The sequence below is a fragment of the Dipodomys ordii genome, unplaced genomic scaffold (genome assembly GCF_000151885.1).
Source record: "Dipodomys ordii isolate 6190 unplaced genomic scaffold, Dord_2.0 Scaffold105, whole genome shotgun sequence".
NCBI lineage: Eukaryota > Metazoa > Chordata > Mammalia > Rodentia > Heteromyidae > Dipodomys > Dipodomys ordii.
Genome location: NW_012267321.1, coordinates 2065438 through 2084062, shown reverse-complemented (window position 1 = coordinate 2084062; position 18625 = coordinate 2065438). Strand labels below are relative to the sequence as shown.

The 18625-nt window shown below is 49.5% G+C and overlaps 1 protein-coding gene across 4 annotated transcripts in view; it reads right to left on the bottom strand.

Annotated features, from left to right (window-relative positions):
* Window positions 1-17497, bottom strand: part of LOC105994364 (zinc finger protein 420-like) — a 73496-nt gene extending 55999 nt beyond the window's left edge. The window contains exons 1-6 of one of the 4 annotated variants that reach the window (XM_013027835.1): window positions 17462-17497; window positions 16488-16613; window positions 9855-9953; window positions 9057-9177; window positions 8184-8312; window positions 4079-6105 (exon numbers count right to left, since the gene is read on the bottom strand). In XM_013027835.1, the coding sequence (XP_012883289.1) occupies window positions 4346-6105; window positions 8184-8312; window positions 9057-9177; window positions 9855-9953; window positions 16488-16526 (2148 nt within the window). In that variant the 5' untranslated portion in view covers window positions 16527-16613; window positions 17462-17497 and the 3' untranslated portion in view covers window positions 4079-4345. Of the gene's footprint in view, window positions 1-4078; window positions 6106-8183; window positions 8313-9056; window positions 9178-9854; window positions 9954-10030; window positions 10088-10898; window positions 10948-16487; window positions 16614-17461 lie in introns of those variants that run through there. The other 3 variants (XM_013027837.1, XM_013027836.1, XM_013027839.1) reach the window with 3 other exon arrangements.
* Window positions 17498-18625: the final 1128 nt, after the last annotated feature.

The window sequence follows — 18625 nt, the reverse complement described above, 5'->3', positions numbered from 1 at the left end:
CAAGTGGTAGAGTGCTAGCCTTGAGCTGAAGAGCTGAGGGACAGCGCCCAGGCCCAGAGTTCAGGCCCCATGACTGGACCCCCCCAAAAAAATAAAACAAAAAATAAAATCTCCCACTATTATTGTGTATGGGTCTATTCTGTTCTGTAAGTCCAAAATTATTTTTTAAACATATTTAGGTTCCCCATTATTTGGTGCATAGATATTGACCACTGGGATTCACTCTTCATGGATCATTCGCTTTTATTATGTCATGACCTTCCTTGTCTCTTCATACTGATTTTAATAAAAGGTCTATTTTTCAGTTATCAATATGGCGACTCCTGCCTTCCTTTTTGTTGTTGTTGTTTTGTTTTTTGGTCATGGGGCTTGAACTCTGGACTCAAGGCTAGCTCTCTACCACTTGAGTCAGTGCCACTTTTTTTTTTGGTGGTTTATTGGAGATAAAGAGTCTCATGGGCTTCCCACCAGGGCTGGCTTTGAATAATGATCCTCAGATCTCAGCCTCCTGAGTAGCTAGGATGACAGGCGTGAGGCACCAATGCCTGGCTTACTCCTACCTTCTTGCAAGTACATTTGCATGAAAGCTCTATTTTCATGCCTTCACTTGGAGGTTGACTACTCCTGCCTTCTTGCAGGTACATTTGTTTGGAAGCTCTTTTTCCATCCTTCGCTCAGAGGTTGATGGATATCTTGGAGAAAACAAATGGATAGATCTTATTATTTTTTTGATCCAGTCTCCTGTTTTTTCTAGTAATTGGGAAATGGAGTCCATTAATGTTTAGTCATTATAGAAACATGTCATATTTCCTGTCATTTCTCTTGATTTCTTGTAGCTTGCTACTTTTCTCTTCCTGTCCTTACTAAATAGGTCTTCTATAGACTTTTAATATGTTTCCTGGACTTTGAATGTTTTCTTCAGATTGCATACTTTCCTTTAGTATTTGTTGTAATGTTGGTTTAATGTTGATGGATTCCTTTAATTTTTGTTGGTCTTGGACGGTTTTAGTTTCACCATCAAATATAAATGATAGCTTCAGTGGCTACACCAGCTTGGGTTGGCACTTCAGGGCTTGAATTATATCATTCCAGGCTCTCCTTGCACTAAGATATATCTCCTTCTTTGATTTATTAGCATTTAAAATCAATTCCTTGCTATTAAGACTAATCTTTTTACTTGGATGTCCAAAAGGGTTTCTTCTTGGATCCTTTTCACTAGGGGATCTGTATGCTTCTGTCAGGTGGGTGGGATTTTCTCTCCATATTGGGAAACTTCTCTTTTCTTATTTGACTGGATAGGTTTTCCGTGCCTTTAGTACTGAAATGTTCCCCTTCATGGATCCCAATTATGTGTAAACTTGATCTCTTGGCCAAGTCTGCCAATTCTTGGATTTCCCTTTGATAGGTTTTGAATGTTTTTTTCCAGACTTTTGACTTTTTGTTCAAGCTCCTGTTTTATCCTCAACTCCTGATACTGTTTTCTATTTCACTTATTCTGTAGGCATGCCACTGTGGTTTGCATTGAGAAAATCAAACCTTTTATGCTTCTGAGTTTGCTTTGTTTTTTCAGTTGTGGGGCTTGAACCCTGGGCCTGGGCACTGTCGCTGAGCTCTTCAGCTCAAGGTGAGCTCTCTACTACCTGAGCTACAATGCCACTTCCAGGTTTTCTGGTGGTTCATTGGAGATAAGGGTCTCATGGTCTTTCCTGCCTAGGCTGGCATTGAACCACGATCCTCAGATCTCAGCCTCCTGAGTAGCTAGGATTAAAGGTATGAGCCACTGTTATCCTTCTGTCTTTTTTGTTGAGATCAGTTCTCATAGTGTTAACTTTGTCTTTTAATGAGTTAATTAATGCCTCTATTTTTATCTCCAACACTTTTTGGGAGCCCTAGATCTTCTCTGTCATTTCTTCTTTGCACACTTGAAATTGTTTTTGCATCTCCCCTTTTATTTCATTGGCCAATTCTGTCATCTCTTTAATGCTCCTTTTGTCATCTCTCTTTTTTTTGTCCTCATTGTGCATGACTCTTGTCATCTTTCATTGTGATTTATGCATTGGCCTCAGAGATTGCAAGAGCTGTGGTGTGAGCTTGGCGTGCTAACGTTTGACAGGTGGCGGCCCATGCCTGGCCTGGGCTAGCCCGCCCTGGGTGAATTAGCCTACTCTGGGTCCCCCAGCCAGCAAGCGCTTGTATAAGTGTGCTGGCCTTGCCCCAGGCCAATGAACTCTCTGCCTGGTGGGTGCTTGGTCCAACTTGGGGGAAGAACAGGTTGGGGAGCTGGGTTCAGGCCTCCAGGTTGGGCATGAGGCTTCAGGAGGAGTGGGCTTCTGCAGCTGCACAGAATTTGTCTGTGTTGACTTCAAACCAGTGAGTTTTTGCTGCCAAAAGCCAGTGCTGTAGATGACCCAGGGTCTTAATGCCTCTCATGTGAGTCCTGGTGGTCTTCCACTCTAAGCCAACAAGTGGGGGAGGGGGGGGCAAGGGTTCTAGCCTCTTTGTCTTCTTTAAGTGTGGTATCCCTTCTTGGGTGGGAGAAAGGTGTCCAAGCTCAAATCTGTGTTGCCACCAGCAGTAGTCTTCCATGGGGAAGGGGTCTCCAGCAGGGTACTCAGTGATGCTAGAGGTGGTTGTGGGCTGACTGGTGGTGATGTTAACATTCTCTGGGTCTGGGTGTTGCAGTCACATGTTGCTGGTCTGTCACTGTCTGCACTGGCTGGGCACCAGGGATGTGGAATTTTGTGTCTGGATGCTGCAGTCTCACTGGTCAGGTCCTGGGGTCCCAGGCAGCCATAGGGCCGCTCTTGTGGCTTAGCAGCCTTGTTGGCTCCAAATGAGGGTTTAGGGGAAGATGCTTCTTATATTTAGTAAATAAAAGACATTTACTAAAACATGACTACATTCTCAATAGAGAAGGAGCAAAACTGAATAGCAGCAATTCTTTATAATCATCCTTGAGAAAATGCTATTCTGGTTGTACGTGTTCCTGAGGTTTGAACTCAGAGCCTGGCACCTGCTAGGAAAGTGCTTGACACTGAGCTACCCCAAAGTCCTCATTCAAGATCTGATTAAATTCTCCATGCTAAAAAACCATTTTCTTTCAGTAAATTCATCTTCTTAGAAGACTGGTCAGCAGTCTTTGCTACAGACAGCCATGGTCATTCAGTGCAGAGGCCGCCATTCTCCTACATAACTTCTGTCACATCTCTAGTCTCGGCAACCAAGTGCTCGCTTGTCCCATGGCACCATGCTGTGCTCAGTTCTCACTTTCCCCTGTAGTTCAGTCAGTGCGGTGCATTCTTCTAAAGAGCAGTATCAGGGTGAAGGACACACAATGGTGGGCGAAATCATGCCCCAGCTCCACACTATTCCCTACCCCTCTGCTGTGCACAGCCTTTCATTTATTTCAGAAGGAAAACTCACCTTTCCCTGAGTGTGCATAGAAATAATCCTCACAAGATGGTGGGACCAGCCTTTCAAGAGCCCCACACAGGAAAACCTCCAAGGTGGGCATTTCTCCAGCAGGGCTCAACCTAAAGGCACATACTCAGAATCATCAGACTTGGTGATGTGAACTCCTTGATTCTGGACAGCCCTGCGCCCTTTGCAAATATCTTGTTGTATTCTTGGCTTGGAATTCTTTTGCTGGTAGGTCGGGAAGAGTCCACAGTGAACAAGAGAGCAGATGGATCCCTGGTCGAGCAGAAGTAAGTATGCCCAGCCTGGATGGTTTCCTCAAAGAAATCTATTCTGATGTCCACTGAGTAAGGCTTGCATTAGAGTCTCTGCTGTGTACATGTCACATTTCCTGTGTTCTGCTCTTGGTGACAGCAATTCTTATAAACTGTTCACAAAACAGTCATGATCAAGCCAGGCACCGGTGGCTCCCACCTGTCATCATAGCTACTCAGGAGATCTGAGGATCATGGTTCAAAGCAAGCCCAGGCAGGAAAGTCCACGAGACTCTTATCTCCAAAAAACCAGGTCAGGTGGTAGAGTGCTTGCCTTGAGCTGAAGAGCTGAGGGACAGCACGTAGACCCAGAGTTCAAGCCCCACAACTGACAAAAAAGTCACGATCATGCTGTACAGCTCAGGCTGCCCTCAAACCCTCAAACTCACTATCCTCTGCTGGGGTTAAGTACGAAGCACTGCATTTGAAAGCTAGCCTGAACTCTTGGTGAGCAATTTTCCATCACCCTCATGCTTACATTCAGTGGAGACTGAGTTCCAAAGGCCATGCCTGGATGGATGGTGCACTGCTGCACTCCCTGGCAGGCCTTTTGTGATTGAAGCCTGCAATGGATAGTCAAGTTGGAACTTCGGCTGGATACCTTGCCACATGTGTCACACACATCCTGCCTCTCCCTGGTGTGTCTTGAGGTGGCGCACAAGGTGCATGTTCTGTGTGAATGCCTTCCCACACTCATTGCACTGGTAGGGCTTGAATTCTGCATGGATGGTACGGTGGGCTGTGAGGTTAGAATGGGAATAAAAGGCTTTGCCACAGTCTGCGCACACGTACGGCCTCTCCCCAGTATGTGTCCTGCGATGGCGTGCCAGCTGTGCATTCCGTGTGAATGTCTTCCCACATTGGGCGCAGCGGTATGGTTTCACCCCAGTGTGAACAGCCTGGTGCTCAGTGAGGCTCTTGCGAGAGCTGAATGCCTTGCTGCATGTGTCACATGTGTACGGCTTCTCCCCTGTGTGTATCCTGCGGTGGCGCACGAGCTGTGAGTTCTGTGTGAATGTTTTGCCACATTGTGCGCAGTGGTATGGCCTCGCCCCAGTGTGTACAACCTGGTGCTCGGTGAGGCTCTTGCGAATGGTGAACGCCTTTCCACAGGTATCACATGAATATGGCCTCTCCCCGGTGTGCGTCCTGCGATGAATGGCAAGGCCGGAGGCATGACTGTATGCCTTTCCACACTCGGAGCACCTGTGAGGCTTCTGGCCGCTGTGCACTGTCTGGTGTGCAGTCAGGTTGCCATGTGTGCTGAAGGCCTTGCTGCACAAGCCACAGGCATACGGCCTCTCCCCAGTGTGTGTCCTGTTGTGGCGCACAAGGCCAGATTTTCGTGTGAACGCCTTCCCGCACCTGGCACAACAGTACAGCCTCTCTCCGGCGTGTGTCCTCCTGTGCACGGCGAGGCTGGAGCCCTGGCTGACTGCCTTCCCACACTCAGTGCAGCGGTGCGGCTTCACCTCAGTGTGCAGGACCTGGTGCTTGGTAAGGCCAGAGCGCACAACAAAAGCCTCGCTGCAATTTCCACATGGGCAAGGTCTCTCCCCAGCGTGGCTCCTACAGTGAACAGTGAGGCTGGACAGCTGGTTGAACACCTTCCCGCACACTGGGCAGCGGTGTGGCTTCACGCCACTATGGTGTTGTTCATGAACCAAGAGATTAGAAAGCTTGGAGAAACCATTCCCACACATTCCACACTGGTAATGCTTCATGCCTCTGTGGCACTGCACATGAACCAAGAGACAGGACCGTGTGGAGAAAGCCTTCCCGCACTCAGTACAGTGGTGGAGCTTCTCCCCAGTGCGGCTCTGCCGGTGATGCACCAGGGACAAGCGGTAGCTGCACGTCTTCTCACCCTCTCGGCACTTGTAAGGCTTTTCCTGAATGTGTGCTTTGGGTTTACGTGTGCATAAGGGAGAACATATCGGAGCATCATCACATGCATGGGCAATGTGTGTGTTCCCACTGGAGGGGCTCTCCTGAGAGCGCGACATGGGGACCCCCTCGAGGGTGGATGTCTCCACCTTAGTCCTCACCCTTGGCCCTTCACACAGGTATGGCGGGAGCCCACGCAGGGGCTCCTGAAGGGGCCGTCTCAGCCACGGGCTCGTGGGCTGCTTCCTCGCATGACCCCCACCCTCCTGCTTTCCTCCGCCACTGCCCTCTTCTCTGTGGACCACAAGCACCCCTTTAGCACGGCCTTCAGTGCTGCTCCACTCCCACTCCCACTCACGCAGAGCTTTCTGGACTTCCTCGCAGGAAAACTCATCAGTGCCTCCGTCCTCATGACTTTGGGTTATTTCTCCCCTACAGCTGCCCGCATGGGGTGGTAATTCTTTAATTATATGCTTAGAAGAGGTACCTGGAAGATATAAAGTTCCATGCTGATTAATCACATAGCTAAGTATTTCATGCTAAAGGAGAGAATGCTACAGAAAAAATTACACAGGCACAGAGGAGCCATGTGAACTCTGAGCACAGAAAATCCAGTATGTAGGAACACAAAAGGAATAAGATTCTTTATTATAAATGGATCATATGGAATCTACCTTACGAGAAGGTAAGCCTCATTTCAAACAACCTATGAGGAAAGCAAATCTCACTGACAGGAACACAGGACTTTCCCCTGGGTCCTACTGCATACTTAACTCACAAAAGCCCTACGGTGATATTGTAACCAAAGGGAAAAAATGCCTATTACAACATACTGAATATGTACAAATTTATGCCACATATCATATAATATGTTGTAATGGTTCAGAGCCCAAAGCAGTTTACAGAATAACTGGCAAGTTTGAATTTCAAAGCAGGGTGAAGAATTGCAATACAATTTCAAAAAAGGGAGGAATTCAATACAATGCCAGAAAAGAAACCAAAACCAAAAAAAGCCTGGACTACGTGCTATAAACAGCCTACATATATTAGTAGTGAACAGACATTTAAAATGAACAAGAGGTATCTAGCACTTATGTTGCAAAATACATGCTGAGTACATTTAGATGCTGGTAACAAAACATACAAACAAAAAAGTAACCCATAGCTGGGCACCGATGGCTCACACCTGTAATCCTAGCTACTCAGGAGGCTGAGATCTGAGGATCGAGGTTCAAAGCCAGCCTGGGCAGGAAAGTCTGTGAAACTCTTATCTCCAATAAACCACTAGAAAATCGGAAGTGGCGCTGTAGCTCAAGTTGTAGAGCTCTTACCTTGAGCTGAAGAGCTGAGGGACAGCGCTCAGGCCCAGAGTTCAAGCCCCACAACCAAAAAAAAAAGTAACCCATGATAAACTGATGGGCTATTTCCTCTTTTTTTTGGGGGGGGTTTCCGGTCATGGGGCCTGAACTCTGGGCCTGGGCACTGTCCCTCAGCTCTTCAGCTCAAGGCTAGTGCTCTACCACTTGAGCCACAGCGCCACTTCCGGCTTTTTTCATTTTGCTTATGTAGTGCTGAGGAATCAAACCCAAGGCCTCAGGCATGCAAGGCAAGCGCTCTGCCACTGAGCCACCTTCCCAGCCCGAGCTATTTCCTCTTAAAAAAAAATACAGGGGGGAGGATGGGAAGGGAGAGGAAGGGGAAACAGAGGAGGAGGCTACAATGCTTGATAAGAAATATATTCATTATCTTGCCCATGTAATTGTAACCCCTCTGTACAATATTTTCACAATAAAAAAAAATACAGGGCTGGGAAGGTGGCTCAGTGATAGAGTGCATGCCTTGCATGCATGAGGCACTGTGTTCAATTCCTCAGTACCACATAAGCAGAAAAAGCTAGAAGTGGCGCTGTGGCTCAAGTGGTAAAGAGCTAGCCTTGAGCTGAAGAGCTCCAGGACAGCGACAGGCCCAGAGTTTACATCCCACAACCAACCTCCCCCCCCCAGCCAAAAAAAATGAGGCAGGCCACTGGTATTTCAGGCCTGTAATCCTAGCTAGTCAGGAGGCTGAGATCTGAGGATCACGGTTCAAAGCCAGCCCAGGCAGGAAAGTCTGTGAGACTCTTATCTCCAATTAATCTCCAGAAAACTAGAAGTGGCATTGTGGCTCAAGTGGTAGAGCACTTGTCTTGAGCTGAAGAGCTGAAGGACAGTGCCCAGGCCCAGAGATCAAGCCCCATGACAAAAAAAAAAATTTAAAAAAATGTGTTGTAGAAAAAGCAATAAATACAACAAGTGGAATGTCCACACAGCTCTAGGTGTGGATCTGAAGGAAAGAGATGCAAGGGTACTGCACACCCACCATTAGCTGGAGAGCCAGCCTAGAGTGCTTCAATGAACACAGGAAATGCAGTGGAGACACAGAGTGGCATATTACTCTGCATAACAGGGCACAAGTGTGGAAATTCTAAAGTCCTTTAGGGCTCACAGTAGAGACAATTTAGTTTTCTACAGAAAACCACTCCCACCCAGGTTCCCCAGCTACATCTCTGTACATCTGAGCTCTTACCTGCACTCACACCTTTGGCACCTTTCCAACCATTCAGCTCTCCTGGAGTTGTCACGTGGCTCTGTGCCACCCAGGGCTCTTCCTCGAGCTCCAATGGCAAAATTACACTCACGCTGGGAGGAGAGACTCCTGTTTATAGAAAGACAATGTGCTGTGGCCTTTCTGGAATCCCCAGTCCCACGATTATGGGAAAAGGGGACATCACACATGGATGCATCACACATTCAGCAGACTACCTCCATGTGAACACTTCAGAGGACACTCTAATGTGCAGACAGCAACGCAAGAACTACTGAGTCAGAAGCACAAGGAAATAGATACAAAGTCAGCTCTGGGCTTCGTGTGGTGTCATCTGTGTGTCATCCCAGCACTCAGAAGTTCAGGGGCAAGTTTAAGGGCATCCAGGGCTACAAAGTGGGACTTTTTCTCAAAAAAAAAATGATGAGGAAGAGGAAGAGAAGGTAGAGGAGAAGAAAGGAAGGAAGGAAGGAAGGAAGGACTGCCATAGTGCTTGATATGTAGCTCAGTGATGAGAGGATCTGCCTAACATGTACAAAGCTCTAGAGAGGGAAGGGAAGGGAAAAGGAGAAGAGTGGAGAAAAGAAGGGAAAAAGGTGAGGGGCAAAAAAGAACAAAGGAGAGCAACAGACAAGCCTGCAAAAGCTGACATGCACAGGTGCTCACTTAAGCTGTGAGACATAGGAGGCAGGACAAAAGAAGGTTATTAAAGTCCGGAGGCCACATTAGCATGTTTCTGTCCCGGAGTTGGTGGAGCTTATGTCTAGTCAAGGAATGTTGGGCTCTCTAGGCAGCACTCAAGGGAAACCAAGGCCAAGAGCAGAACTCCCAACTTGTGCAGGGAGGGGTGCTCACCCACAGAGACCAGGTTCCTGTAGGTGTCCAGCATGACGTCCCTGTACAGAGCGCGCTGAGCCGGGGTCAGGCACCGCCACTCCCCCCGGGTGAAATCCACTGCCACATCCTCAAGTGTCAACTGTTCACAAGGAGAAAATCCAAAAGCATTTCACACACAATCCGCAGACTCAGAAAAAGTATTAGACAGAATTATAATCAATGCATACCATGACAAAGCAATCAACACACCAGAGAAACTTCAGGATTTTACTGTTTGAAAAGTTTCTTTGATATGACACCCAAAGCAAAAACAAAAAACAAAAAAAACCGACATGGAATTGTACATCCCAGCATTCTTCAGAGTTAGTGGGGAAGTATGATAAACATGCCTAGAATCCTAACCAGTCCAGAAGCCTGAGATCTTAGGATCAGGGTTCAAAGCCAACTGGATGGAGCAGGAAAGCCCATGAGCATCTTTCCTCCAATAAACTACCAAAAAGGCCAGAAGTGGAGCTGTGACTCAAGTGGTAGAGCAGCAGCCTTGAGCAAAAGAGCTCAGGACAGCACCCAGGCCCTGAATTCAAGATGCAGGACTGGGTGCTTGGTGGGGAGGGAGACCAAAGCTGAAAAGAAAACCAGCAGAGAGATTTCAGCAAGAACACTTGGTGGGTGATGCTCTCCTGTGCCCACACCCAGTGGAGGGGACAGAGCTGAGGGAAGGTGTGGGGGATGTGAACACACGTGGCAGGCAGGTGTCAGCACAGCCAGTGCCCAGGCCAGCTCTTTGCACAGGAAGGAGACGCCACATGGTTTTACCTGAGTCACAGCCGCCATCCCTGTTCCTTGTCTTTCCTCTTCCTCCTCCCTGGGCTTCCTCCTCAGGCAATACCACTTTCCAGAAGTCAGTCCTGAGTGCTGAAAATATCCTGTTTAATGCTCACATACAACAACACCCTCCCTGTGTCCCGGCCCCAGCCCAGGGAGGACCTCACCATGGGGGAAGATGGTCCTGGGTTCATTCCATACCACTCATGGGGTGATGGGGAATGCAGGTCCTGGGGCTTGAACTCAAGACCTGGGCACTGTGCCTGAGCTTGTTTACTCAAGGCTGGTGCTCTACCACTTGAGCCACAGCCCCACTCTGGCTTTTTGGTGGTTAATTGGAGCTAAGATTCTCCTGGAGCGGTTGGTCGTGTGGAGGGGTTGAAGCACCAAAGCTACCGAGCAAAAAAGCATCAGATACCAGGTTTGAGTCCCAGTCTGTGGCCTAAAAACAACAGCAACATATGTATGGGACTTTCCTACCCAGGCTGACTTCAAACCTCCATCCTCACACCTCAGCCTCCTGAGTGGCTAGGCTTACAACCATGGACCCTGCTCCCTCTACTCTCCTTGTAAGCAGAGATCCCTCTTTCCCAAGGACCAAATGGCTCTGCACAAATGCAAATTGTTCTCCTCTCCTTTCATTCGGAAGTGCTCCCACATTTCCTGTACCCCGCCACCTATGTGGGAATTCGGGGCTGGAGGGCCGCGGCTGGGGCCGGGAATCGTGGCCTTTGTCCGGACGACTTGGCCTAGCGCCCGGAGGCCGGAGAGGCGGATCGGGTCCCAGACCCCAAGCCGGGCCCGGAGGACCGGGTGGAAGACGATGCCAGGGGCCGGCTGTCCAAGAGCGCTGGGAAGAGCCGCGGCCGCGCCCACCCCGCCACCCTCGCCAGGCTCGCAGCGAAGCGGGGTCGCTGGGGTCCGGGCGCCTCGGCCGCGCCGGGCCGGTGGAGGTCAGGGAGGACCGGCCGGAGACTCAGGCCGCCGGACAGGAGAGCCGCGCGGGGCCTCCGGATACCCGGGACGCAGACTTACTCCTCCCGGAGAGACGCGCAGTCCGCACCGCGAGCTCCCCCTCACGCCAACCGACTGCTGGTCTGGTGGGGAACTGCGCACGCAGTGACAGGGGGCGGGGCAAACACGGAGGGAAACGTGAGCTGGGGGCGGGGCTATAGGGGGAAGGGCCAGGAAGAAACCAATGAAAAAGTGGAACGGGCGTGACCAGAACGAAACTCAGTGTATAGGACCAGTAGTGAGGGTTGGTGGGCGGGGAATAAGACTGGTCTGGGCCAGAGAGAGCTAATAGGTGAGGCCATCCTTGAGTGACAGTGGCAAAGGGAGTGGAGCCAGGGAGACTAGGCCTCTGAGGAGGCTGCCAGGGCAGGCCTGGGGCTGAGGCGGGCCTGGCGCTGGGGGCGGAGTCAGTGTGTGGAGGAAGCCCTGTGCTGGGGGGCCAAGCCGTGCAGAAATGAAATAAAACTCATCTGGATAGAAATCGTCAATTACTCAGTAATTCTTTTCTTTTTAAAAGGTTATTTTATGGACTAAAACATGGATTCTGAATAGAGCAGCAGTAAAGTTTAACAGCAGCAGTTCTGTATAACCATCCTCAAGAAAATGCTATTCTGCTCGTGCGTGTCCTGAGGTTTAATCTCAAGAGTTTGGCAGCTGCTGGGAAAGTCTTTAACACTGAGTGACCTACGGCTGAGCCACCTTCCCAGCCCCCGTGGAGAATAAGTCTAACGGCCACGCGTGAATGGCTCACACCTTGCTGCCGTCTGGCGGGGCTTCTTTTGGGTGTGAAGCCTGCGTGCAATGGCACGTGAAGCTGGAGCGCCGGCTGCACACCATGCCGTATATGTCACACTCGTACGGGCCCTTGCCGATGTGTGTCTGTTGGTGGCGCACAAGTTTTGTCTTCCAGAAAAATGCCTTCCCACACTCTGTGCACTTGTGGGGCTTGTGTCCTGTGTGGATGGCAAGGTGGCTGTGGCATTCTGTGTGGGACTTAAAGGCTTTCCCGCACTCATGGCACACAAATGGACTCTCCCCGGTGTGTGTCCTGTGGTGGCACGCGAGGTCATTTTTCTGTGGGAATGCCTTCCCGTACTGGGTGCAGCGGTGTGGCTTCTCCCCGGTGTGCGTCCTGTGGTACAGGAGTAGGGCACCAGTGTAGCCAAACACCTTCCCACAATCCTCACACTTATGTGGCTTGCATCCAGTGTGAACAGCCTGGTGTGCTTCAAGGCAGCCACACGTGCTGAAGGCCTTGCCACACACGCACTCCAGCATGTCCCCAGTGCATCCTGTTGTGCCTGAATGCCTTCCCGCACTTGGCGCACCTGTGGCGCTTGAGGCCAGTGTGCACAGCCTGGTGTGCTATGAGGGTGGCATGCTTGTGGAAGGCCTTGCCATACTTTTCACATGCATATGGCTTCTCCCCAGTGTGCAGCCTGCGGTGCACAGTGAGCTGCTTGGACTTCTGGAATGCCTTTCTGCACTCAGAATGCAGGTAGGGCTTCTTGCCACTATGGCTTCACTTGTGAACCATGGGAGAGGAATGTGAGGAGAAAGCCTTCCCACACTCTGCACAGGGTTGGCACTTCACACCACTATGGTTTCGCTCATGAACCAAGAGAGGAGAACGTGTGGAGAAAGCCTTCCCACATGTGGCACAGAGGTGCAGATTCTCCCTGGTGTGGCTCAACTGGTGATGCTCTAGGGCCACGGGGTAGCTGAATGCCTTGCCACACTCCCCGCACTCATAACACTTCACCCCAATGTGTGCGTTGGGTCTATGCCTGAGTAACAGAGAATAGGTGGAGGCCTCATCACCTGCGGGGACAATGTGTGTGTTCCCACTGGAGGGACTCCCCCAAGGGCGTGACATGGGGGGCCTGGCAAGGGCGGACGTCTCCACCTCAGTCCTCACCCCTGGCCCTTCACACAGGTACGGCGGGAGCCTGCACAGGGGCTCCTGGAGGGGCCATCCCAGCCACAGGCTCATGTGTTGCTTCCCCACGTGACTCCCACCCTCCTGCTTTCCTCCGCCACTGCCCTCTTCTCTGTGGACCATAAGCACCCATTTAGCACAGCCTTCAGCGCTGCTCCACTCCCACTCCCACTCACGTGGAGCTTTCTAGACTTACTTGCAGGAAAACTCGTCAGTGCCTATGTCCTCATGACTTTGGGGTATTTCTGCCTTACCACTGCCTCTGCTGGGTGGTAATTCTTTAATTATATATCTAGGAGAGGTACCTGCAAGATATAGAGTTCCCATCTGATTAATCATAGAGTATTTCATGCTGGAAAACAGAATGCCATGGCAAAAATGACCACACACACACACACACACACACACACACACACACACACACACACTGAGTAGTCCTATTTATACTGGGAAACATAAAAAATCCAATATTTAGGAACACAAAAAGAATAGGATTCTTTTATTGCAAAGTGGATCACATGGAATCCAATTTAAGCTAAGCCTCATTTCAAACAACCTGTGAGAAATACATGCATACTCAGCAAGTTGGTGGACAGGAAGACAGGATTCCCCCCGACCCTCTCCGTGACAGAGTCTCATAGTAAACCTAACTTACAAAAGCCATATGGTTATATCATAACCACAGATGAAAAAATACCTGTTTACAACATACTGACTATGTATAATTAATGCTATATATCACACAATGTGTTATGATGGTTCAGGACCCAAAAGCAGTTACAAAAGGCATTAACTGGCAATTTTCAATTGCAAAGCAGAGGCTGGGGAAAAAGAGGAAGAATTCAATATAAGAATGCCAGAATAAGCCGGGCGCTGGTGGCTCACGCCTGTAATCCTAGCTACTCAGGAGGCTGAGATCTGAGGATCGCGGTTCAAAGCCAGCCTGGGCAGGAGAGACCGTGAGACTCCTATCTCCAATAAACCACCAGAAAACCGGAAGTGGCGCTGTAGCTCAAGTGGTAGAGCGCTCGCCTTGAGCTGAAGAGCTGAAGGACAGCGCCCAGGCCCAGAGTTCAAGCCCCACGACCGACAAAAAAAAAAGAATGCCAGAGGAGGGCTAGGAAGGTGGCTCAGTGGTAGCGCTTGCCTTGCATGCTCGAGGCCCTGGGTTCGATTCCTCAGCACCACATAAGCAGGAAAAAAAAAAGCCGAAAGTGGCGATTTCACTCAAGTGGTAGAGTGCTAGCCTTGAGCTGAAGAGATGAGGGACAGTGCCCAGGCCCAGAGTTCAGGCCCCACAACCAGACCCAAAAAAAAAAGAATGACAGAAGCTGGGTGTGGTGGCTCATGCCTGTTATCCTAGCTATTCAAGAGACTGATATCAGAGGACCACCATTAAAAGCCAACCTGGCCAGAAAAGTCCACGAGACTCTTATCCCCAATAAACCACTCAGAAAACCGGAAGTGGTGCTGTGGCTCAAGTGGTAGAGTGCTCACCTTGAGCTAAAGAGCTCAGGGACAGCACCCAAGCTCAGAGTTCAAACCCCATGACTGATTAAAAAGAAAAAGAAAAGAAAAAGCTGGGCACTGGTGGCTCATGCCTGTAATCCTAGCTACTCAGGAGGCTGAGATCTGAGGATCACGGTTCAAAGCCAGCCTGGGCAGGAAAGTCCGTGAGACCCTTATCTCCAATTAAGCACTAGAACACCGGAAGTGGCACTGTTGCTCCAGTGGTAGAGCGCTCGCCTTTAGCTGAAGAGCTGAGGGACAGCGGCCAGGCCCAGAGTTCAAGCCTCACGACCGACAAAAAAGAAAAAAAACACACACCTGGAATATGTGCTATAAACTGCCTTCACCCCGCTCACAGCAAATAGATTTTAACATGAACAAGAGATGTCTAGCACTTAAACTGCACAATCCATGCTGGTTAAGATGATATTCAAGCTAATGAAAAATGAAGAGTAACCCATGATAAAACAAACAAGTAATTTCCTCTTTAAAAAGAAACAAACAAAAAGAAATTGTGTTGCAGAAAAATAACAATATATAAGTGGAATATCCCACCATCTAGCTCTAGGTGTGCATCTGAAGGAAATGAAGTCAGCATATAAAAGACACGGCTGGGGCTAGGTGCTGGGGGCTGAGGAGGCTGAGGCTCTGAGGATCATGGTTCAAAGCTAGCACAGGAAGGAAAGTCTGTGAAACTCTTATCTTTAATAAACTACTCAGAAGAGACACTGGGGTACTGCACACCCACCATTAGCTGGAGAGCCAGCCTAGAGTACTTCAATGGACACAGGGAATACAGTGGAGACACAGAATGGCATATTACTCTGCAGGACAGGGAACAAGTGGGGACATTCTAAAGTCCTTAGGACTCACAGCAGTGACACTTTAGTTTTCCTACAGAAACTCGTGCCCAGGTTCCCCTGCTCCATCTCTGCACACCTGAGCTCTTACCTGATCTCACACCTTTGGCTCGTTCCCAACCATTCAGCTCTCCTAGAAGTGTCATGTGGCTCTGTGCCACCCAGGGCTCTTTCCTGAGCTCCAACAGTGAAAGCACACTCAACGCTGGAAGGGAAGACTCCTGTTTATAGAAAGACAATGCACTGCGAGGTGCCGTGGCTCATGCTTGTAATCCTAGCTATTCAGGAGGCTGAGATCTGAGGATCACGGTTCAAAGCCAGCCTGGGCAGGAAAGTCCGTGAGACTCTTATCACCAATAAAGCACTAGAAAACCGGAAGTGCTACTGTGGCTCAAGTGGTAGAGCGCTCGCCTTGAGCTGAAGAGCGCAAGGACAGCGCCCAAGCCCAGCGTTCAAGCCCCATGACTGACAAAAAAGAAAAAGAAAGAAAGACAATGCTCTGTGGCCTTTCCGGAATCCCCAGTCCCACGCTTACAGGGAAAAAGGGACATCACACATGGACGCAAAGGATAGTTCACACATTCATCATACTGCCTCCATCTGAACACTTCAGAGGACACTCTAATGTGCAGACAGCAACACAAGAACTACCCAGTCAGAAGGATGAGGAAATGATACAAAGACTGCCATGAGCTGAGTGTGGTGTCATCTCTGTGTAATCCTAGCACTCAGAGGATCAATGGCAAGTTCAAGGCCAGTCAGTGCTACAAAGTGGGACCTTTTCTCAGAAAAAAAAAAGTGGGGAGGAGGAGGAAAAGGAGGAAGAAGAAAGGAAGAGAGGCAGAGACACCTGAAAGGAGGAAGAAGGAAAGAAAGAAAGAAGGAAGGAAGGAAGGCAGGCAGGCAAGAAGGGAGGAAGGAAGGATGGAGAGAGGGATGGAAGGAGGTCTTCCATAGTACCTGCCTATCAGGTACAAAGCTCTAGAGAGGAAAGGGAAAGGAAAGGGAGAAGAATAGAGAAAGGAAGGGAAGAAGAGGAAGGGAAAAAAGGAACAAAGGAGAAAGGGAGACAAGCCTGCCATAGCTGACATGCAAACTCACTTAAAACTGTGGGACACAGAAGTGCTCCATCGGAGCAGGACAAAGGATGGGTGTGAAAGTACTGAGGCCATGTTATTATGTTTCTGTCTCTGAATCCATAGACCCTTTACATCTAGTCATGGAACTTGGAGCTCTCCAGGCATTTACGGGAAACCAAAACCAAGAGTAAAACTCCAATTTATGCAGGGAGGGGGTGCTCACCCAAGGAGACCAGGTTCCCAAAGGTGTCCAGCATGACATCCCTGTACAGAGCACACTGAGCCGGGGTCAGGCACCGCCACCTCTCCCGGGTGAAATCCACCACCATGTCCTCAGATGCCAACTGTCCTGAAGGAAAAATCCAAAAGCATTTCACACACATACACATCCATGGACTCAGAAAAAGGATTACATGGAATTATAATCTGATGCCTACCATGACAAAGCAATCAACATGCCAGGGATAGGGAAAAACTTCAAGATTTTACAGTTTATAATGGTGTCTTTGGTTTGACATGGAAAGAAGGGAGGAAAAGAAGGAGAATGGGACTGCCCTAGTGCTTGAGATGGCACACAATGATAAGCTACATGAAATTGCACATCTAGGCATTCTTCTGAGGAAGTGAGGAAGTATGATCGTGTTAAAAAGAACACAGCCAGGGAAGGTGGCTCAGTGGTAAAGCGCTTGCCTTGCATGCATGAGGCCCTGGGTTTGATTCCTTAGCACTACATAAGCAAAAAGAAAAAAGTCGGAAGTGGAGCTGTGGCTCAAGTGGTAGAGCGCTAGCCTTGAGCTGAAGAGCTGAGGGACAGCGCCCAGGCTGAATTCAAGCCCCAAGACCAGACCAAAAAAAAAAGAAGAACACAGCCAGGCACCAGGGCCCACATCTGGAATCTTAGCCATTCAGGATGCTGAGATCACCCAGGTCCTGAAATCAAGCCCCAGGACTGCGGAGGAAATAAAAGAGAAAACCCAAAGCCGAAAAGAAAACCAGCAGAGAGGTTTCAGCAAGGACACTGGAACTCTTGGTGGGCATGTGCCCACGCCCAGTGGAGGGGACAGGGCTGAGGGAAGGTGTGGGGGATGTGAACACACACGGCAGGCAGACACCAGCACAGTCAGCACCCAAGGCCAGCTCTGTGCACAGGAAGGAGACACCACACGGCTTTACCTGAGTCACGCCACACGGCTTTACCTGAGTCACAGTCGCCATCCCTGCTCCTTGTCTTTCCTCTTCCTCCTCCCTGGGCTTCCTCCTCAGGTAATATCACTTTCCAGAAGTCAGTCCTGAGTGCTGAAAATATCCTGTTTAATGCTCACACTGAACACACACTCCCTGTGCCCCAGCCCCAGCCCAGGGAGGACCTCACCATGGGGGAAGACGGTTTTGTGCTGCCCACTCATGGGGTGATGAGGAATGCAGGTTCTGAGGCTTAAACTCAGGACCTGGGCACTGTGCCTGAGTTTGTTTCCTCAAGGCTGGTGCTCTACCACTTGAGCCATAGTTCTACTCTGGCTTTTTGGTGGTTAATTGGAGCTAAGATTCCCCTGTGGAGCAGTTGGTCGTGTGGAGGGGTTGAAGCACCAAAGCTACCGAGCAAAAAAGCATCAGATACCAAGTTTGAGTCCCAGTCTGTGGCCTAACAACAACAACAACAAATGTATGGGGCTTTCCTGTTCAGGCTGACTTCAAACCTCCATCCTCACATCTCAGCCTCCTGAGTAGCTAGGCTTACAACCATGGACCCTGCTCCCTCTACTCTCCTTGTAAGCAGAGACACCTCTTTCCCAAGGACCAAATGGCTCTGCACAAATGCAAATTGTTCTCCTCTCCTTCTATTCGGAAGTGCTCTGGGGTTTCCTGCACCCTGCTACTTATGTGATGTTTTGGATCTTTCTGGAGATGAAGTTTTGCCAGTCTCTATTTGCTTTTCTCTTTATTCACGCAACTGATTTTTTGCAAAGCCTGCACCCCATTATCTACTTGCCACCTGCTGTTAGGGCTCTTTTCTCTTCCTGTTTTCCCTACCCCATCACCCCACCTGACCTCTACCCAATCTGATGATCCTTTGCCCTCACTGTAAAATGTGAAATCAGAAACAGAACAAAGTTACAATCCTGAAGCTTATCACCAGCTGTACTGAGTTACCATATTAGTCAGGAGCTTATAATAAAAATCATTTCTGGCCAGGCGCAGGTGGCTCATGCGTGTCATCCTAGCTACTCGGGAGGCTGAGATCTGAGGATCATGGTTCAAAGCCAGCCTGGGTTGCAAAGTCCGTGAGATTCTTATCTCCAATAAACGACCAGAAAACCAGAAGTGGCACTGTGGCTCACCTTGAGCTGAAGAGCTGAGTGA